This window comes from Hydra viridissima, unplaced genomic scaffold (genome assembly GCF_058129835.1).
Source record: "Hydra viridissima isolate aposymbiotic clone 2 unplaced genomic scaffold, HvirCarnegie_v1 scaffold_3, whole genome shotgun sequence".
NCBI classification, from domain to species: domain Eukaryota; kingdom Metazoa; phylum Cnidaria; class Hydrozoa; order Anthoathecata; family Hydridae; genus Hydra; species Hydra viridissima.
The window spans coordinates 6,844,108-6,866,549 of NW_028324302.1; the positions used below are offsets into that span (position 1 = coordinate 6,844,108).

At 28.2% G+C, this 22,442-nt stretch overlaps 4 protein-coding genes across 5 annotated transcripts; all 4 read right to left on the reverse strand.

The window, feature by feature from the left end:
* Positions 1-1,150: 1,150 nt before the first annotated feature.
* LOC145202300 (PAX3- and PAX7-binding protein 1-like) lies at positions 1,151-19,252 on the reverse strand. Of its 2 annotated transcripts, none has more exons than XR_016450615.1 (11): positions 18,016-19,239; positions 17,634-17,763; positions 17,306-17,467; positions 16,223-16,422; positions 15,665-15,812; positions 9,395-9,513; positions 3,498-3,574; positions 3,316-3,374; positions 3,027-3,173; positions 1,820-1,971; positions 1,151-1,403 (listed from the first exon to the last, which is right to left on the reverse strand). XR_016450615.1 is itself a non-coding variant. In XM_090081366.1 (11 exons), the coding sequence occupies exons 1-11, from the start codon at positions 19,237-19,239 to the stop codon at positions 1,289-1,291; spliced, it is 2,541 nt and encodes an 846-aa protein (XP_089937492.1). In that variant the 5' UTR covers positions 19,240-19,252; the 3' UTR covers positions 1,151-1,288. The 2 variants fall into 2 exon arrangements, 1 of the variants encoding a protein (XP_089937492.1); XM_090081366.1 differs by having other exon boundaries at positions 3,308-3,374; positions 18,016-19,252.
* On the reverse strand, positions 3,917-5,755 carry LOC149890784 (uncharacterized). Its single transcript, XM_090081368.1, has one exon. The coding sequence runs from the start codon at positions 5,315-5,317 to the stop codon at positions 3,974-3,976; it is 1,344 nt and encodes a 447-aa protein (XP_089937494.1). The 5' UTR covers positions 5,318-5,755; the 3' UTR covers positions 3,917-3,973.
* LOC145202306 (uncharacterized) lies at positions 6,608-8,872 on the reverse strand. The gene has a single exon (XM_080075205.2). The coding sequence runs from the start codon at positions 8,574-8,576 to the stop codon at positions 7,284-7,286; it is 1,293 nt and encodes a 430-aa protein (XP_079931331.2). The 5' UTR covers positions 8,577-8,872; the 3' UTR covers positions 6,608-7,283.
* On the reverse strand, positions 18,480-20,471 carry LOC145202410 (autophagy-related protein 101-like). The gene has a single exon (XM_080075340.2). The coding sequence runs from the start codon at positions 20,469-20,471 to the stop codon at positions 19,812-19,814; it is 660 nt and encodes a 219-aa protein (XP_079931466.2). The 3' UTR covers positions 18,480-19,811.
* Positions 20,472-22,442: the final 1,971 nt, after the last annotated feature.

The following is a 22,442-nucleotide window of genomic DNA, read 5'->3' on the forward strand; positions in this document are numbered from 1 at the left end:
GATATATCCACGAAAGGTTTTGATAGCTAACTTTTTATTTTCTATTGTTGTTTTGTTTTTCTTCGTGAGTTAAGCCTGCTAATTCGGAGAAAACTTGTTAAAGACAAATTTCGATGTTAACTACAACATTTATATATAACTACAACATTTATATGTAACACTATTTAGAGCACCAAATGTAAATCACCGTTTTGTTACGATTACGAAGGAATATTATAGCAATTAAAAATTATGTTTGTTTATCAGCTCCAATCTTTTCGCGTAAATAATTTACGATATTTTAGTTCTGCAAAAAAAAAGTAATTCTATTTTAGAATACTCGAACGCAGTTTTGTTCCGCTTTTTGAACGAAACTTTTTTTGAAACTACTTTAACGAGTAAAATTAACCATTCTCCGATTTATAATTAAAAAGTTTACTTTTTCTATTGGTTAAAATTTAGTTTCGTCTATATCGCTGCCACGATTCAACAGTGAAACATCTAAAAATAAGACGCTTTGAGAAAAATGACTTGAAGTTACAAAACCCAAAGAATACTCGTTTCAGACGAAGAACCGTAGTAAAACATCGAAAATAAATTATTTTGATGTAATGCAGTGTTGCACTCGAAAGACCATGCTCTGTTTGTTCAAAATAAACAAACATGACTATTTTTGAGATATTACACTATTGAACTGGGGCAGCGATATTTAAATAAACAAAGTGGTTATCAGGTCATCTGCAACCAAGTCCCCAGTTTCCAAATAGGCTTCTCTACTAACATGGATTTTAATATAGCAGCAAATAATTGAGCTAAAGAACTCCTCACAATAGACTATGCGAATACCGGGGGTGAGATAACTTAAAATTGTAAGACGCGTCAGGTGGACTTTAATAACACAGAATAACAAAACGCAGGTGCTGTCTTTTAAATAAACTTTCTCGGGAAAAATTACGGCGTATTAAAAGGTTTGGATATAAACTTCTTTTGTATTGTTTTTTATTCTAAGCTTTTTTAAAAAAAGCAGATTAAGCAAGGCTTAAGTAAACAAATGAAAAGAGAAACCGCCACAAATTAGCAATCAAAAACTTTAATAACACTCCGAGCAATTTTTTCGGCTTCTTTAGAGATATAATCAGATTAATTTAAAGAATCAGAGAAGAGAAGAACATTTAGACGTATAAAACATTACGCGCATATATTTTTTTTAAATAAATTTTACAGTTAGAAAAATCTTTCAGATGCGAACAGTTGTTATTTTAAACAGCCGATTTTTAAAAACCCAACGCCAGCCCTCGAAACTGAAACGTTATAATGGGGAGCTTCGAGTTATGTCTTTTTCTTTGAATTCTCTAGCAACCAGTCTTGCTTCATCAAAAGCTTGAATGTGCATGAGAATAGATATGGTTTTTTTAATAAGGATACTAAAAAACAAAAACAAGAAACAAGATTAATTACGTGACAAAGTTCAATACTCATAACTTTTTTTTATAGGTAAGTTTATGAATAATTAATTAACAATAAAATCTATTCACAACATACATTTCTATTTATTAAATATTTAGCAGTTTATGACGAACTCTTCAGCAGGTTATGTACAGTTACATAACAAAGCTGTTTTATTGCGTCACTTTAGAAAATTATGTTTTTTTAATTTCCGGGCGACTGCGAAATATAATAAACAAAAACAATTGATATTAAGAAAATGGAAAGTTTGATATCTCGGAATTGAGAAGGAAAAAATTTCAACGCCTACATTTTTTTACTTTTTTTACCTAAAAATTTACAAAAACAACATTAAAAGCTAAGCAAAAAGTAAACATAATAATTTGACACTTACGTAGATCGCTTTTTTTCATAATCGTCTGTGTATCCAAGAGATGACTTATAGATAATATTAGAAAGTGAGACCAGGTATCTCGACACACTCTGTAATCCGGGAATAATTTGGTCAGATTTTTCGAACCATTCTTTAGGTAAAATACTAACAATCTAAAAAAATGTGTCATCAGCAAAAAATCGGCCTTAAAAAATCTAAGTTACAGGAATTAAATAGGCATTTGCAGGGGGGTAAGATGAAATAAAAACTAGAAAGATTTTTTCAGGATATATAAAAAGTCAAAAGAACAGGTAAAAGTAAGGGTAATGAGGATACTTAAAGATAGAAGAATGAAGATATTCAGAGAAAGAATGGCAAAGGCATCAAGAAGTAAAAAATGTTAACGTAATAAGATGTAAAAAGAAATATATTTTAAGTTGGAGTGTTTTCGCTTTGATTTTAATGAACCGTAACTTTTTTTATCAACGAATCAATACTTTGGGGAAACCTTGAGACCAATAACAATGGCGGGGAACATACCCTTCTCTTAGCCCACTTCTTCTTCTCCTTCTCCTCCTCCCTCCTCCTCCTCTTCCACTGTTTACAGAAAACTTACACCAAAATAAAATAAAATTTTTGCTTTTTATAATGTGCATGTATTTGGTTTTTATAGCCGCATTTTGAAATTCTTATGTTTACTTTTTAATTAAATTTTTCAATAAGTTTGATTTATTGAAAAGTGAAAAATTCGAGGCAACACAAACTTTCCTCTAATTACTCCGCTTGACTTGTTTCTCCGTGAAGATACCTTAGTTAACAGGGTACTCTGATAATGTGTTGCTTTCTTCTTGGAAGGGGCGTTAATATTAACAAGAAGGAGGTTTTTATAAATATTTTCATGTACTTTATGTTCTTTTAGTTGTGAAAAAGTTGAATACGCTATTATATTTTATTTTTATATTTTGGTATTATATTTTATTTTTATATTTTGCGATGTTTTACGATAGGTATGTATCAACCGTCAGAGAAGCAATAACAACCAACATATAAAAGTATCTACGAGTGGTCTACGAGTGGTCTATGATCACAAATTACATACCATGAAATGTAATGTAACATAAAAAACAGAGAACATTCCGAGAAAACTTAATCCTTAAAGAGACCGGGACCCCAAAGTGTGCCTATGCAGAATTCTATCAATAAATAATACAAAAAATGTTAAACATACCGACTTCACTCGTTCTAAAGCTGCTCCTGGTGAAGGATACTGCTGAAGAGCAATTATTAAATATCGATTTAAGATAGCGTCAACGCCTAACTCTTGCAACTTTGATTGCGATAAAAGCCAATTCCATTCCATTAAGTTGCATAGAAGCTAAATTTAAATAAAAAATTGAATTAATACTTTTTACTTTTAAATTTTGTATGATAAAAAGAAAAGAAACATACCTGACATAAGTTATAATAAAACACTATATTACGAAAACACGTTTAAAAGAACGAACTAACTTTAAAACCTTTCCAGAACTGTCTTTCAAGAAACGCAAAGGCTCTCGAATTATTTGCTTCAAGTAACCTTTAAGGAAACAAAGATGAAAATCTACATACAGGTTACATGTTAATTGCATTAATTACTAGAAAATTACTAGAAAATTACCAGAAAAGAGATTTTTACTAAAGAAAAATTTTGAAAACCTACGTGCGAGGGTAAAGTGGTATATATAGCTCGGTCTCCACAACACTCTTTAGTTTTGAGACAATAGCTTCCACTAAAATCTGAAGAGATAGTTCAAAAAATATGAAAAATATGTAAAGCTGTAAAGTCTTGTGACACTCTAAAATAAATAAACATGCCACAAAGATTTCTAACTAAATTATTTCAAGCAAAATTATTTCAAGCATAATTATTTCAAGCAAAATTATTTCAAGCATAATTATTTCAAGTATAGGAGCTTTTCAAACAGTTAAAAGAAAGTTACAACCATGAAAAAGTTATCAAATAGAGAAGATAAAAAATGCAGTAAGTTAAAAAAATTCTGATTGAGCTGACATTTTTAATTAATTTCTTTTAAACATCTAAAGATGAAAACAAAAACCAAGAAGGAAAGAGAAGATAAATCATTAACTTATTTTATTTCATTTGCTAAAAAAAAATTACAAAAAATCGTTTATTTCTTAAGGTAATTTTTCTTCTTTTAGCTTCATACTTTCTTTTTTTAGTTTTACATTTTTTTCTTTTTCTGTCTCCAACTCAAATAGAAGCACAGAGGGGGAAGATATTTCAACATTATTTGATAGAGATAATGAATGCAGTTTTTGAACATATTTGGTATAAAGATCATAAGCCAACCCAACAGAAAATAAAACCCCAATAGCCACAATAGAATAAATAAACATTTTTGAGTTTATCAATTCTGAAACTGAATACAAAGCTAGATTTTGTTCTTTTGCGTTCTTACTAAAAGTTTTTACACTTTGGTCTATGAACCTTTCACTATAGTTTTTAAAGCACTCCCACAGCTTGAGTCTGGCACCATCCAAAGTAGTAGGGAAGTAAAAGTACACAAATATATGAGCAGGTAGGGAAGTTGTTACCCGGAGAGGGTTATCACCTGCTTTTATATTGTCATAATACCAAGCAGCAATATCAGGATTGATAAAACATGCATCTGCTTTCCCGTCACGAACCAAATCAAAAACTTCTAGGTAACTTGCAGCTGCCTTAATTTCAAAACCTGCATCTACTGCAAATTTTTCCTCATAAGAGTCTTGAAAAACTGCAATTACTTTGTCATTCAATACATAACTACCTGTCACTGTTTGAACAAGCAAGGAAGTTAATGTGGAATAAAATACCAGCCCAACAAATAACCAAATTAATGCTATAACTCGCCCAATAAAAGTATGTGGCACTACATCCCCATAACCAACAGTTGTAAGAGTTATGAAAGCCCACCACAAACCAGAAAAAAAGTCAAAGTTTCCCTTTGGGTTCCTTAGCTGTTCAACAATACTCACAGTTAAACCAAACACAATACACAATAATCCAACAATCAGTAGAATTAACAACGACCGGGTGCATGCCACAATTAGTTTGCTGTGCAATTTTATGGAATTTAAAGGAACAACTACTGAAACTTGTTGGATAACCTTTAATGAATAAACTTCAGTATTATTACTACTGTAATTCAAAAAATTTGGTGAAAAAAATGGGCCCCACAATGTATATTTTTTAGCATCAACTTCTGAAACAAACATCTTTGAAAAAGCACTCCAATTTTTAATTGGGAAATTATAGTCAACTAAAGATGCAAATGTGTCCTTTGGCAAACAGTATGATTCAACAGTAGAATACATACTTGGAAATATCCCATCAATTGCATTTGATTTGTTACTCCAGAAAATATAGGGCTTTAATTCCCAGTACGTCATATTGTACATAGCTGTTTCATTTTGCTCATAAAGCAAACTCATGCCAATATCAAGTGATATATAAGCCAAAAAGAGATAACAAGCCATATTCAACTTTATGTTTGCAGACACAAAAAAAATTGATTCAAATTATTCAGATGCTTTTAGTTATAGTAAGTATTTTCTGTAACAAACTAAAATTTTTTTATAAAAAATTTTAAAAACAAATTTTACTCCCTGTTTGCTTTTTAACTTTATCACAGTACCTATAAAAAATTAACTACAAAACCCTAAACTAAAAAATAAAAAAAAGTTGCTTATTATATACAAAGCAGTAAAACTCAATAGACACCAAATAATTCCAACAAATTTTATAGAAACAACATGCATAGCTAAAAAATTATAAACATTCTCAAAAATCTTTTGCACACACATGAGAATTAATTTTTCTTGCTAAACTGGTGGAGAAACTGGTGGACTTTCAATATGTAATTCTCATAATTGGTTCTCATAATAAAGAAGTTTATATTTCTTTTCTTTACTTTTTTATTGATGACAAAATAATAATAATAATAATAATAATAATAATAATAATAATAATAATAATAATAATAATAATAATAATAATAATAATAATAATAATAATAATAATAATAATAATAATAATAATAATAATTTAACCAATAAGAACACTTAGTAATTGTAATTTTTTAAGTTCAAAGAAAAGAAACATCTTCCCAGATCACACCAGCATTAAAAAATGATATTTTTTGGTCTAGAGTATAGAAAAAAAAAAATTTTTTTTTAATTATCTCAATAATTAATTATTAAATATTTTCAGAAAGTAAAGAAATTTAATTATGCAAAGATTTTTTGAATATTAATGAAAAGAAATTCTCATTTTATAAAAATTTCACAAAAAAATAACCAACTTGTCTCCAATAGAAAAAACAGAAATAATCTAAAATCTTCATTATTATTCACACAAGCTACATGTAATAAAATAGACAGAGGAAATGAATTATCAAATTCACAATATATTACATGAAATATTAATGAGAAAAGTTCTTTACAGCTTTTCACAATATATTACATGAAACATTGATAACAAAAGTCCTTTACAGCATTTAGCTAGAACATAAAAAATTTCAAACTAACTTATTTTGTTTTTTCCTTGTTATAAGTTCATAATTTATTTTAATTATAACTTTAATTACATTTGTAATTCTAACTACAATTATGCAAACTTCTTTAACAATATACAACTGAGATGCAAGTTAAAAAATGAGAAAAGAAAAAGTTTAAGCAATTATTTATAACCAAGATGAATAAACAGCAATCATTTGTGATCCATTAATACCTAAAACTTATGAATTTTCAAGCATCAAAACATTTTTTCTTTCTTTCATTTCTCTATCTCTTATAAATATATCTCCTCTGAATTTCTCTTGAGAATCAGCTAAAAAATTACTTGGAAAGATCTGATTTATTCTAGCCAACATCTTTAAGTTCTCTTAAGCTTAGTCTTGGGGTAAATAAAATGCACCTTTCTTGAAAGTTAAAGTTTTATTCATGTCAAAGTCCTACACTTTACAAAAAGTATGACTATCCATTGACACAAAGTTTTTTTGGTTTATCAATTAATGCTTATCAATTTTAAGCTAAATAAAAAATTTCTGTTATTTGTGACACAAATAGTGATATAAATATACAATTTTTGTTGGTTTTCATTTATTTAGCAAGACAAATTTTTAAAGAAGGATTTGTTCTGAGAACAATTTAAAATAATAAAAATATTTTGTTACAAAGAAAAAAAACATTCTAATGAATATGAAAAATAGCTTAAATTGAACAGTAATAAGAAAAACTTTATAAACATTTTTTTTTTATTTTTACATATTTCATCTTTTTTATTTTTAAGTTTTTGTGTTTAAATTAACATTATTTTGGTAAATTGTAATAAATTATAGTATAAGTAAATTTTAGGGTAAAAACTTCAAAAAACAATATTTGAGCAGAAGCTCTGACTCTATTTAATGTTTTCAATAAACAAAGTCAGAGCTTTATATTACAGCTATATAAAATCACTACTCCTCTCAAGAAGTGCTGTCTCTATTCTACTTTTTCGCCTTACAGACCCTCTCATCCACAATTCAAATAGTAGGCCAAAACCTACAAAAATAAAAATTAAACCAAGAAGAATTTGATAAAGAACACTTTTCTGAAACATGTCTGAAATTGAGTCTATGTATAATGTCTCAGTATGACTACTTCGTCGAAAATGTTGAATTGAACGACTATAAACCTCATCAGCTTGCTCATACATACAATTAAATGCCTGTTTAGCTGCACTTGACAAATTCATAGAAATAAGACAGTTTATGTATAAAGATGCTGGCAAAATATTTATAACACGTAATGGAACAGAGCTGCTATCATTCTCAATCTCTTTTTGAAGCCATGCAGCAACATCATCATTAATAAGAGCAGCAAACACCTGTCCTTTTCGAACCATGTTTAATGCAGCTTCATATGACTCAGCACCCACTACTTCAGCACCATAAACTTCACTAACCACTTTTGATTCATATGAATTTTCAAGAACAGAGACTCTTTTTTCATAAATGTTTAAATCATTTATACCTTCAATGACTTCTGTGACTGTTGCTGTTAAGAGACAAGCAATAATCACACCAATAAATAGCCATATTGAAGCAATAATTCTCCCAGGAATAGATTGAGGTACAACATCTCCATATCCAACTGTAGTCATTGAAACCAAGCTCCACCAAATGCCTGTGCCTGCCCCCTTTACAAAAAATCTTGAAAATTGACGATTGCATGAACATTCTGCAATCCATATAATAACTCCAAATATTATTGCTAGCATAAAAAGAAGAACTAAAATTTGTCTACAACTCATAATACCACGCAGCATTTTATTTGGTAATGAAATTACATAACGAGGCACAATGACTGCTAGTTTTTCAGACTTAATGAGTTGAAAAGAACGAAGACCTCTAAACTTTTCATGATCTTTCTGATCCATATAAGAGTCATCAGGAAACCAGATTGATTTCTGTTGAGTGATGCCAGTGAGTTCATTTTCTTCATATTTTGTTTTGGAGTGAAGAAGATTCAAGTATTCCTTTCTAGAGGGCAGAAGTTTTGTGAAGTTTATGAAGGCAACACTTTCATTGCCACAGTAGTATTGGCCTTCCTTAAATATTTTTGGAATCATGCCATCTATGTTTCCATCAGAAGTTCTATATATAAAAGGTTTAATTTCCCAAAATACAGCATCAAGTAATGTCTCTGAACATAAAGGAGTTGCAAAAATTAAAAATGTCAGATAATGAAGATACATGATCTAAACAAGCTCTATTTATGTTGTGCGCTTTCCAAGAACATTTCTCCAGATAAAATTAAAACAACTTTAAACCAATTTATATAAAATTTAGGAGTTGAATAATGAATAGGAGAGAACAAAATATATATATATATATTGATTATGAAATAGGAAATAAGAAAAATCTTTTGCAAACAGAATTCTTTACAAATCTTTATAAATTTTACATGCACTTTTAAAATAGATCACAGCCATTTAAAGTAGATCACAGTAATTTAAAAGTAGATCACAGTTAGTTAAAAATTACAACAAATATACAGAATTTTAATTTGCATAAAGTCAAATATTTTAAAGTGAGAAATAACTATATTAACAAATTAAAACATACATAATTTATACTTTCTAAATTTATTAATAATTTACTGGCTAGTTATAAAGCCTTTTAACCTGTTTTAAAAAGAATGCAAAAATGAAATATTAAAATATAAAAATTATTATAGTTATATATTTATAAATTAGGTTATATATCTTTAATTTCTTTTTAGACTCAAGAACTCATTACAAAATCAGATTTTATAAACAAACCAAGTTTCTAAAGTTTTAAAATATGGTTTTGATTTGTTTTAATTACTGATTTATTAATAGATATGCCCTGATATAATTAGTAGGTTTGATGTCTTTTAAAAGAACTACCCTTATATCTAACAGTGTAGCTGCATATTGATAGAATACCATAAAATAATATATGATGATTTACAAAGATTTTCACTGAAAAAGTAAATCTTTTAAGGTTATTTTTAGTAAAAAAAAAAAAAAAAAAGATTAAAAGTACAGACCTTGGTAGTCTTACTTTCTTTTGTTATGGTAGGAAAATCATCAACAAGTCTTTGAAATAGAGATGCAGAAACTTTTGTTTGCTTGCTTGAAAGTGGGTCCCAAACATCTCGCATCATCACTGTAAAAAATTATACCTGAAGTAATTTTTTAAGTTTGGAGAACACTTAATATCTTTTATGACAAAAACCAATATGGGTGAGAAAGGACATTCAGATATCTCCATTTCAAATTTTAAAATATCAATTAAAAGTACTGAATACTTCTGAAACATAAGGTATTTGACTTTTAAAAAACTGCCATGCTTTTGTTTTTAAATCTCTAAATATTGATAAGTTTTCTTAATGAGCTCAGATATCATTAACATTAAGTATTTTACATAGTCTTTTTTCTCACCAGAACGGTTAAATGTGAATTTGACCTCATTTGAGCAACTGTTAAATGTGCAGTCAAATGTACATTTAACAGTTATTCAAATCAAGCAATTTTATTCTTAAATTGTTCTTAACTTAGGGATTGTTGGAAAACAAACTTTTTTTTTTTCCTTGATAAGAAGAAATTATCCTTATTATAAAAAAGGGTTAAAAATCTTTTTCATAAGATATTTAACATAGTAAAAAAATGATAGGATATATAAACTTTATTATAGAATGATTTTTGTTTCTCTTTTTGTTGTATCCACTTCTTTTCTTTAGTATAATTAATAACTTAGACAATAAGAAAATGTTTATATATTATTATAGGAATTTAAAAAATTCAGGGAAATATAAGGAAAAGTGTACATTGTGACAAACATAATTGTATCAATAAAATGCTGTAAAATCCCAGATTCATAGGCAAATAAATCAAAGATTTGATAAAGGTTACAAGTTGTGATACAGAATTTTTAATATCATGGTGTAAAATTATCAAAAAAGCATGGATTATGAGTGTTGTGATTGAAGGAAATTTAAAAAAAAATTAAATTGTTTTTTGAACCTCAAAAATTGTTTCTTCACATTTGAATATTTTGTAAATCCATTAACTACTAAGTGCTAAAAAAAACTTAGTATCAATTTACTTGAAAAATTTACTTGACTTGAACTTGAAAAAAATTTTAAAAAGGAATAAAAATGTTGATTGGAAAAATATTAAAGTCAAACTAAAAAGTTTAATAGATGTCAAACATGATCTGAAACGCATGTTATAAAAATTTTTAACAGAAAAGGGAAGGCCTTAAAAATATTAAAAATTTTTCTTTATATGCTTTTCAAATCATGTTTATATACTTTTAACAACAAACAAGATACACTAAGTGTCTAACAGTCAATAGTTGAGTTTGAAATCACTTCTGTACAGCTGGAAAAAGAAATTAGAACTTAGTTTTAAATGATCCAATCAGAGCTGAACAAATTGCATCACTTCAACGTTGACTAGTGATTGTTGGATACTTTGTGCATCTTTTTTTAGTTTGTTGCGTAGATGAGGCTCTTGAGACTGTTGATGACCATGTATTATTTGTTGTTTTTTTTGTTGATCTTTAACTAGATGCACTAAGCTTTAGTTTTCCAACTTTTGCAAAATCAAACATTGTCAGTTCAGAGAATTTTTAATAGGTGGCATTAATATGAACTGAATCAAAACTAAACACCTCAGGTAATAAAACTCTTTTGTCACCTTGATGTTATTTTTCAAGCAGCTTTTACCTTTACTAGCCTTTTTTAAATGGTAGTATTCAAAAAATGTTATTGATTTTTATTGATTATATATTGATAACTACTTTTTCATTACTTCAAGTTTTCTATTTCTTCCTGCTTTTTATTATACTTTTCAATTTTACAAAATTTTTTATTTTCACTCTTTTATTACCCCAACTCTTATAATGAATAGTGAAAGACCAAAACTAAAATTTCAGTAAAAACTGAAAAAAATGAAATTTCACTAAAAATGAAGCTGAAACTGAAATTTGAGTGAAACTGAAATTAAAACCTAAACAGACCAAAAAATTGAAAATCAAATCAATACCAAAATAACATGAAATAACTATTAACATATACAGTGTGTCCCATAATTCACTAAAAAAAAATCTATGTAATATACAAAAATATATACTTCTGGTAAACTAACCATATTTTATCTTCATTATTATTGGTTAGGTTTTTTATAAACTAACACCTGATGACTATAAAATGAGACAACTTTAAAATTGTTATTTTAGCCACAGTTACATAGCTATCAAATATAATTTAAAATAAATTTATAAACAATTATATGATATTTACAAAAATATATTTATTGGTTTTCAATAACATTATTAAAAGCAATTTGACCAAGACGAACAGAAGTCATTGAGGCATAACCTTTTGCCACTTCCAGATCCATTTTGCTAAGACAATTCACAATACGCCATTTGAGTTGAGGAATGCTTGTTGCTTGCCAATTATCCTCGTAGACTAAGCGTTTCAACTAACCCCAAAAGTCCTCAATCAGTCAATCTTCTGGTACATTGGGTGGATTTTTTACCTTTGGAAGGTATTTGATGTTATTGGCATCTAGAAAAGAAACCACTTCATTTGCATAGTGCGAGCTAGCTAAATCTGGCCAGAACAAGTACTCTTCATTTTTATAATGTTCATCAGTGAAGGGTATTAACCGCTTGCGGAGACATCCGATGTATGCTTGTTTGTTGATTGCCTGGCCACTTTCAAAAAACATTGGTTTTGAAGTCCTTTTGGGCGATATAATCAAAGAGACTAACACCTTTTCCTTGTACTTCTTTTTTTTTTTGAATTTGACGTTGCTAGTTGTAGATGATACCTTGCTAGAATAGAAGCCATCGCTGCCAGCCAATGTTGTATTCGCATATGTGAAATATGATTTGCCATCCGAGACAAATCAAAATTCCTTAAATTGCAATACATATGCCGACACAATGGTTTGATTTGAGCTAGTTGGCTTTTGCTTCGATGTGGAATCTTTTTCTTTTTGTAATATCTAATATTCGTCTTGTTTTTAAGAATTTTAGATATAAACGATTGGTCACAATTGAATCTTCGAGCTACTTGACGTTGCAAAACACCGTGATGATGATCAAATGCCTTTTTCAATTGGTCTATGTGCTTTTTGTCCATTTTTTTTGCCTTTGGACTGCTTCCTTTTTTTTGTTGATAGCCTAAATTATTGTTTGCACGTTCTAGAGCACGATATATGGTCGCTTTCGATGCTCCTTCATCTAGAAAGTGTTTTACTGTGAAGATTTTTGGCTTTTCCAGATGCGAATTTCTAAATTGGCAAATGCGTTTTCTTAGGTCTTCTTGCAAACTTCTTTTATACGGAGCCATTTTAATTAACATTTTAAAACTACAGTATAATTTTAATAGAGAATTAAATTCCCTATAAATATACTAATTTATTTCAATGGCATGATTATGAATAGCATACATAAATTGATTTAAATTTTGTCTCATTTTTTAGTCATCAAGTGTTATTACATTTTGCACATTAGTGCACCATTGATTGGAACCAGATGATTATGCAAAATGGAAGGAATTCACTACATGGTTTTTGAAAAACCAGTTGGATAATCTAGACAAAGTTCTGTGGACAGATGAGGTGTATTTCCATCTGGAAGAAACTGTTTACACCAAGAATGTTTTGATTTTGAGTCCTCACTGTTATGCTGAAAAGTCAATTAATTCACCAAAGTTGTGTGTGTGGATGGATTTTTCTGGAAAAAATTTTGTTCCACCATTTTTAATCAAAACTGGGACTATTGATGATGAGAACTACCTGTCTATTTTACAGAACTATGTGGTTCCATACTTGAAAGCCTATTGAAAACGTACATAAAAAATAGCTGCACAAAAAGAGAAATGTGCAACAATATATAACAGAGACCTTCACAAATTATTGTGTTATAGCTGTTTTTTCCCCCAGTTCTGGCCACTGTATTCACCAGATTTATTGTCTTGTAATTTCTAGTACTGGGGCAATCTAAAACAGTTGGTGTATGTACCCAGACCACTTTTAATAAATAAATAAATCTAAAGGCTGGAATATCAGACTTTGCTCTTCAAATAACCACTGACAATATTGGATCAGTGCTTCTGTCTTTTATTGATTGTGTTCAATTAATACTGGAAAGTGATGGCTGTTACATTGAATGGTATAAAAAAATTCTTCATTCCTATGACGCTTCTTCATCATTAAAATTTGTTTAATTAAATATTTGGAAAGACAAAATAGATTTATTTTGTAGTGACTTATGGGACATGTGGTATTAAAATGATCAGTATGTAACATAATTGAAAAAAAAGTAGAACATTTGAAGATATTTAATACTTGAAATTCATTTAAAGAATAATTTGAGAATAAAAGTTGAACCAATTACCTAACATAGTTTTAATTAAAATTACTACAACTGTTATAATTAAAAACTGATTATCCCTCCATAAAATTAAACACCAATACAATCAGGAAATCCTTATGATCCCAAACTAAACTAAAAACAATTCATCTAAACTTTAAAAAAATTTCTTAATAATAAATTCTGTTCGTCATGGTAATAGTTTGAACTGAAAGTTTGCCCAAAACCAAATAAGTAAAAAGTTGTCCTAACAGACTCTTTGATTTCAACCAAAATTTCAGCCAAAACCAACACCAAAGTTAAAAGTTTCCATTCACTAACAATCAATATCTTTTTGTAATTTAAATTATAAGAAGTTAGAAAATAACATTATGCATTATCTGTTTATTAATTTGGTCAATCAGACTTTTCAAAACTAGAAAGTAACAGAAAAGTGGAAAAGGGAGGGTAAACTTTAATAATTTTTTACTTCTTAGCTTAAAGCAATTTATAAATAACTATAAAGCAAGTTATAAATAATTACAAAACTGTCAGTAAGTGGTAATTTAAAATTTTTTTTTTTCTTTTTCTACCATCTAAAACATTTGGAGCTAAATGAATATAACTCTAACTTTATTAATGTTTTTAAAAACAGCACCACATATATACTATATTTTCTAAATTTCAAAAAGTATGAAACCTTTGAATATTTTTTACTAATCGTCTGTTTCTTAAGCCAACCGCATGAGAGCAAAATGTTGGTAAAAGCAAGAACAACTTTTTTGTAACGCAGACTTACCACTTTTTGTCAGTTTTACATGGCAAAGTTTTGTATTAAAACATCATCTTGTAGTAAATTACAGCTTCAACTTCCAATTTAAGTATAATAAAACAAATGAAATCAGAAAAATTTACCTTGTTAATTTCATTAAACTTTAAAGTAAAAACCGGTTTCCACAAGTACTTCAAATAATTCCAATATTATCAGTAGTTATTTAAAGGGCAAAGTCTACTATTCTAGCCTTCAGATTTTTATTTGTTAAAAGTGGTCTGGCTATATACACCAACTGTTTTAGATTGCCCCAGCACTAGAAATTGCAAAGCAATAAATCTGGTGAATGCAATGACCAGAACTGGGGGAAAAAAACAGCTATAACAGGATAATTTGTGAACTCACTTGGATAAATTAGAATATTTAAAAATTTGCATAATCACCATACCATATGCATACATTCATACCTCTGAAGGGTTTCCTTGGAATCAGCATAAGCAATAAACCTAATTTTTACAGACCTTTTTGATGAAGAACAGAATCAAGATGATAAGAAAAATAACAAAAAAACAAAGCAAGATGTAGAAATGTAAAAGAAAAAAAATGGAAACATACCATATACCAGGCACAACTACTCTAATCTTATGAAATCTTAAAAATGGTGAAGATTAAACTTAAAGAATGTAGGTTTTCAAAAAATCAAAAGATGGGATGATTTCTAATAAATAACTTAAATGTTAAAAGAAAAGATGATTATTAGCAAACCTTATGTTGTATGATAATTAAAAATTTTCCAACTTAAATAAATTCACATAAAACAAAACCTGTATTTAAAAAAATGCATTACATAAAATGCATTTTTAAGTGCTGATATTTAATAAAATTACATAAAATGCATTTTTAATGCTGATATTTAATAAAAGACAATAATACAATTGCTAAATTAAAAACTAATCAGATTGTTATTCATGAAAATCTCATATTGCTCTGCAACAAAAAATCTTTTTTCTAAACTCATCCTGACTAATATTTTGGTATAAAGTAACAACATAAAAAGGTCTACAACTACAAGTAATAAGTATTCTTTGGAATATTGCCTGCACTACACTTCTTGATTGTAATTAGCAATTAGGCATCAAAGTAGAACCAAAAACAATTAAATATTTGAAAGGTTACCTGTCAGTTTTGGAATTAAGACTTTCTCTATTATGTTTGGTACTAATTTTATATCTTCATCATTAACATCTAATTCATCTGGTATGTGGCCATACATGGCAAGAGTTTTAAACCAGTTCATTGTTTCAAAGTCAATGTTTTGCTGTGCCTAGAACATTATTTACATAATTAGTTTCTTAAATATTGATTTAGATTTTGGTAGCATTGAAAATTTTAAAACTCCTAATAAACAATTCTTTGAAAATTTAACATAAAATTCTTTAACTTTGCATCATTTCTGTTACTACTCAGACAGATATTATTAACTCCGAAAAATCAGTGTTTTCTTTTTGAGAATAACCATTTAATAACATAATGAAATAAAACTTTTAAGTATTTTATATCACAAACAAATTTTAAAACTCAATCCTTGTTGTGCAATATGAACAAGTTTGAACAAGGTTTTTTTTAAAACTACTTTTACAATAAAATTCTAGCTTATGAAAATAGCTACATCCTTGCTTACATCTTAAGATATAAAAGTTGTGAGAAAAATTTGATAATCATACACGATCTCACCTCTAAAGGCTTCCAGTTCAGCAGCTCAAGAGTAACAAAAGGAGTAAATAGCTTCGGTAAACAAATACCTAAAAAAGCTTCCTTGTAGGTATCACTAAATGCAAATTTCCATTGTTCAAAACGAGACATTATTTCACGAATTGATTTAAAATCTGTAACAACATCTTCAAAAATGGATTCAGCATCCTTTAAAACCTTTGCTAAAAACATAATTTTTACAAATCATCATACCATTTTAAATATTTTAAAAAACAATTTTCAAATTTCAAAGTGCAAATTTCAAAACTCTAACATTAAAATACAAAAAAAAAAACCTTTTGAAATAAATTCAAAGATTTAACATTGCATAGGTATCAATTTTCATTAATCATTTTCAAGGTAAATTTAAGCTTAAAACAGCTGCAATAAATTAAAGAATGAAAGTAAAAAAAAACTCTAACTGTAGTTGTTATGGTAATGCAAACATTGTGTTGTCTTAAGGATTTGTGTATATGAGTTAGTTGGTATTTTTTTTAAGTTTATATTTTTACCAAATAATACTAAAAGAACTCTAGGTAAAAAAGTTAAAACACTAAACTTTTTCATATGGTTTCACCAAAATCAGCTAGAAAAACAGTTATTATATACAAATTTAAAATATTGTCAATTTTAAAAACTAGTCAATTGATAAAAAAGTTTAAATTTTTTTACTTGTAAAAATTTATGGGAACACAAAATCATAAAAGTTAATAATCATAAAGATAATAATTTTTGAAACTTATGAGAACACAAAATCATATAAGTATATACAACTTATTACATGCTTGTAAAATTTTACTGAACAAAACAAAAGTATTAACTTTATTCTTTACTAACAAAGATCATGTGACTTCTCTACTATCAAAGATCATATAACTGTGATTTGACTACCCTACTATTGAAAATATTATACTCACTAGATTGTTGATTTCTATGCAATATCCATATGCATTTTAGTTTCTTGGAAAATCAAAAGACCATAAAAGTTGTTTCAAAGGGAATGAGATTTCCTTTACCTGTAAGAGTAAATGTTTTTTGGAAAGAAAAAAAGATTTAACATTCTACCTTGTTCAGCTTCATATCTTAATTTTTCACTTGGTATCACTTCATCATCACTAGACATCCCTTCATTGTGTGGAGTTCCTTGCCTACTTTCACGCCTTCTCACCCTTCTTCCTTCACGCTCAGCTATTCTACGACTTCTAATATTATTTACACGGTCATTATCTAATAAAGACATTTTAAGATTCATTTCAATTTTTCTTTTAGAAAAAAAAAAGTAGCATTCACTGTTAACTAGAATGCAAATATTTAGAAAAAATATATATATTCACAAAAAAACTAATCAGATTTTCACCTGATTACATGTACAAAATCTTATAAAACAAATTACCTGTGTTTGGTTTACCAGAGATTTCATCTACTTCATCTTTGACATCATTTTGTCTGCGTGTAACAAGCTTTTCTGCATACTTCATGAGTATCGAATGCATGCTATTTTCAAGGTCATTTATCTGCTTAACCTTTGAGTCACAAAAAAATGTATAGCCTATACTAAAAAATTTAAGCTATAAAGAACTACAACTTTAAATGGCTTTTAAACAAAATTTAAACATGTCTTAGTAATCAATCAAGTTTTCTACAGCATACTTTTATTTTATGCTATACATTCTAATAACTAAATCAAATTACTATAAATTCATTAAGAATAATGATATAGAAAAGTGAACAAATAACTAAAAATTCATTAACACTAATGATATAGAAAAGTATACCTTTTCATTTAAACATTCTATAAGATCACGTGCAAATCCTCTGATGTCTTGATAAAATGTGAACCTTTCAGAAACATCAACAGACTTTTTTTCTAAATTTATAAGATTATCAGAAGAAAATTGTAAATCAAAATTTGTTTTTTCAAGCTGTTGTTTATGTAAATTATGAAGTTGTTTTTTGGTATCCAATTGCTGTCTAAGTTGCTCTCCAACAATTTCTATTGAATAAATATGAGTATCTTGGGATGGAATTTGGTGAATTTGAGAGTATTGCGGTACACTAAATGTAATGTTATTTGCTTGATTGCAATACCCTTGCAATGGCGCCATTGTATAATGAGAAACATATGCAGTTGGGTCCATTAGCATTCCAGTATTAAAATTCAATGGAAGCTTTGGACCATATGGTTCTGGTTGATTTGTTGGCATGTGACTTCCTTTTTTTATCTGTTCTTCTTCCCATCTTTGTATTTCATCATCATGTTCTTCTCTTTTTTCATTAGCACTGTCTTCATCCTGAAACTCCTCTAATGCTTTGGCAACTTGTTTCCGACGCTCTAATTGTGGATGTGATATTACACCAGTTCCTTTCATTTCAATTCTTTCATCATCACTACTATCATCCTCTCTTATAAGTCTTGAGTTTCCTTCAGGGAATCGTCCTTCATATTTATTTGAAGTTAAAGGTATATAAGCAACTTGATCTCCAAACTGCCTTGCTTGTTCTCTTTTTTTTTTCATAGCATAAATCATAGCTGCATCAGGTATATTACCATTGGTGCCTAAAGTTTGTTTGATATTAAATTTGTGAGAAATATTAAAATCATCTTTTTTGAAATTATAATCTTCCTCATCAGAAAAAGTTTTTACTAATGGTGTATTGGTATCAAGAAGTTCTTTCTTATCTGCTTCAGCAAAAGTTTCTTGGGGAAGTTGCTTATCTCGCCTCTTTTTTAGTTTTTTTTCTCTTTTTACTTGATTTTCTAAAGTTGAACTTGCTTTTGTTCTTTTTATTACAAACTCTTCATCATTTTCTAATTCATCTCCAAAACTAAGCATGGTATTTTGTTTTATTTTAACTGGCTTTGGTGCACTTGCTGGCGTTTGGTTAATGGTTGATTCTGTTTTATCCTTATTTTCATCATCTTCGTCGCTGTCTGCTGTATCAACTTTTTTTCTAAGGTTGGTGCGGTTTGTTTTTTTGCGAAATCCTCCACCAAGCATTTTAAAGATAGCCTGAATATAAAAAATATTAATAAAGATAAAGACATTTTCAAGTTTATTAGATTAAAAATTGCTGGCATCCATTCAAAAGAAAAAATTTAAAGACTATGATCCATGAATTCAGTTGATATTAGTAGTCATATGTTGAAAACCAATTGGCGTAGACCTTAATATTTAAATAAGAAATGACCAAATTAAGATAAAATTTTAGTTCTTAGGTATTATTTCATCTAGAAAGAACTTACTAGCAGAAATAAATTTTTTTCATGAAAAATAAAAATTCATAAATGTTTAAAGGTTTTTTAAAAGTATTATACTATACAGCTATTCCATTTAAAGACAAGAAAATGATAATAATAAAACTGAATTTTCTAGCAATGCTTTTTGTTTTAAATCTTATATTGCAACAATTTTGTACTACTTTTTGAATGATAAATATATTATATACAACTAAATACAAAGCTATTTCAAATTTTATAAATAATTTTATAGCACTTAATGTTTGTTTTTTGACAGAACTATATACTTTTTTTCTTTTTAATAAAAAGAAACACCACAAGATTTTAACAAAATTAGTAACTAAAAGTATCTTTAAAAATTTTTCTCATTGTGCCTCCAACAGTCATTTCAGGGGTATACTCAGATTTTTGAAACGCTATTTTATGTAAATATGGTTGAATATCACTCAACTGATCGTCAAATACAAATGAAAGATCAGACTCATTTGGCATTTTTGGTATATACTCAGGTTGGTTAACTATCTCACATATTGATCGGATTTTTTCACAAACATTGTCTGATAACTTTTCTCGCAACTTAATACGATCATTTTCATTATTAAGAGACAGAACAGCAAACTTTAATATCCATAATTCCCAAGGAACAGCTTCTGTTGGAAATGGCCAGGGATTTTTCCGTCGCTGATAAAATTCCAAAGAAATCTGACCACTTTTATGACCTTCCATAGTTCGCAAAAGTTCTTTAAACTGACGAGCTTGTAACTGTACACTTCGATCAAGCTGCTCACTAGAGCATCTTACATAAGTTAGGTCTATGTACTGACAGTCAACATCTGTAAATCCAATTGTACCAATAGTATAAGATCCTTCTTCTTGATAATGAAACTTTCCTGTAGTTCTATGAAACAGCAAAGTATGAAATATGCTGCAAACAACTTCCTCTACTTGATTCAGCTCAGATGTAAACTCAAATGTCTGAGATCGAGCATTCATAACTCTCTTTTCTAAGTAGTGAAATTCTTTAAAAAAAGAAAAGTAATAACCTTAATTTAATATTTTTTAAAACCTATAATAATGAAAACTTTTTATTATTTGAAAGGTATGTGTGTGTGTGTGTATGTATGTATGTATGTATGTATGTATGTATGTATGTATGTATGTATGTATGTATGTATGTATGTATGTATGTATGTATGTATGTATGTATGTATGTATGTATGTATGTATGTATGTATGTATGTATGTATGTATGTATGTATGTATGTATGTATGTATGTATGTATGTATGTATGTATGTATGTATGTATGTATGTATGTATGTATGTATGTATGTGTTAACACATCTAAACAATATCTAACAATTAGATATTATATATGCATTTAGGGGTTAGGGACAAAGCGTATTTAAAGGATGAGTTAAGGCTGTGTTTGACATACATATACTTCATTTTTGGCACTTAAGAATAACACTATTAAATCCATATTGTGAGATTAACTAATCCAAGACAGACGATATTCTTATATAACGACGGCATTCGGACGGGTATTTAAAAGTCAGCTCTTTTACAAACTTTAAATCCCTTTCCTCTAAAAAAAAAAAAGCCTTTGACAGGGGGTATATAACGCAAAAACGACATAATTATTTTTAGCCGGAGGAATGCTTTTTTTTTTTTATATACTTGATTTTTATTCACTTCATCAAACTAAATGGAAAAAGTTTTAGGTGAATTAAGCAGTAATAGTTAAGGGAAAAAACTTTAATCTTTAGCTAATTAACTAATTAAACTCAAGAGCAAGACCTTCTCAAGCTTATTCACGCATCATAAATTCATCTTTTATTTAGCTCTCGTGTAAACTTTTGCTTTCGCACTTCAATGGCTTTTATCATTACTTTTCATTAAAAATATTTTTTATTACTTTATTATTACGTATCAGAATTATTACTTATCAGAATTATCATGCTCGCTACAATTCTGATATTATATCCAACATTTCTGAATATTTCTACAGCAAAACTAGGACATCGTATGCGGTCATAATTTAAGTAACACCATAATTTATGTAACTCTGACTGTAAGCAATATATTCAAGAGGTAGGAGGGCGATCCTTTTTAATAGCCTGCGTCCTTAGAATAGGGGAACCTGTTGTACCTCTGACCATTTTTTGCTTCCGGGCGTTTTTCTTCTAGACCATTGAATCAATTTAAACCATTCAGAGTTTGTATTATTCTCTTATATTTTGCGCAAAAATTGTATTATTGACTTTTTTCTCATTCAACCAAAAAGTATCAGTTTTGAGTGTTTTAAAAAAGTAGTCAAAAGGTCAAAGGTACGACATGTAAATTGTACCTTTGACGAAGGTGTGTTGTTCTTTTGTCCATAATGTCATTAATAAGTGAATCTCATTTTAATACATACCCCCAATATTGTGTACTTAGTCCAAATAATCATGAATTATTTGGACTAAGTACACAATATTGGGGGTATGTATTAAAATGAGATTCACAATTCTTATGAGATTAATTTTTTTTGGTTACTATGGATACCTTACTTTGCATAGCATAGCAACAATATATTTTCGGTAGTTGTTAGCAATTTAATTACTAACACTAACAGTAATTTAATTACTTTTAATTTTAATTACTAACACTTGAGTAAATTAATTACTAACAAGTATTAGTAGTCCAGGCGGCATACAAGTATTAGTAGTCCAGGCGGCATAACATTAAAATTTTAAATACAAAATACTTGTTACAATAATTATTTAGATATTGTTTTATTAAACTTAGAGATTCATAATTTTCTCCAAAAAAACAATCTAAGTATTTCAAAACAAAATATTACTGAAGACATATTGAAATTTATTCAGGCAAAATTTGCTGATTTTAATGACGTTGATTTTAGACATGCTGCTCAACGATTTGTTTACTTGTATAAAAAAAGTGGAAATCTGAAAACTATACT

Coding starts and splice junctions, on each gene's coding strand:
- LOC149890784 (XM_090081368.1), bottom strand. CDS start 5,317: ATGGCTTGTTATCTCTTTTTGGCTTATATATCACTTGATATTGGCATG.
- LOC145202306 (XM_080075205.2), bottom strand. CDS start 8,576: ATGTATCTTCATTATCTGACATTTTTAATTTTTGCAACTCCTTTATGT.
- LOC145202300 (XM_090081366.1), bottom strand. CDS start 19,239: ATGCTTGGTGGAGGATTTCGCAAAAAAACAAACCGCACCAACCTTAGA. Junction 17,468..17,633: donor CTCTGGTAAACCAAACACAG/GTAATTTGTTTT, acceptor TGTCTTTATTAG/ATAATGACCGTGTAAATAAT. Junction 3,375..3,497: donor ATACCACTTTACCCTCGCAC/GTAGGTTTTCAA, acceptor GTTTCCTTAAAG/GTTACTTGAAGCAAATAATT.
- LOC145202410 (XM_080075340.2), bottom strand. CDS start 20,471: ATGAATGCTCGATCTCAGACATTTGAGTTTACATCTGAGCTGAATCAA.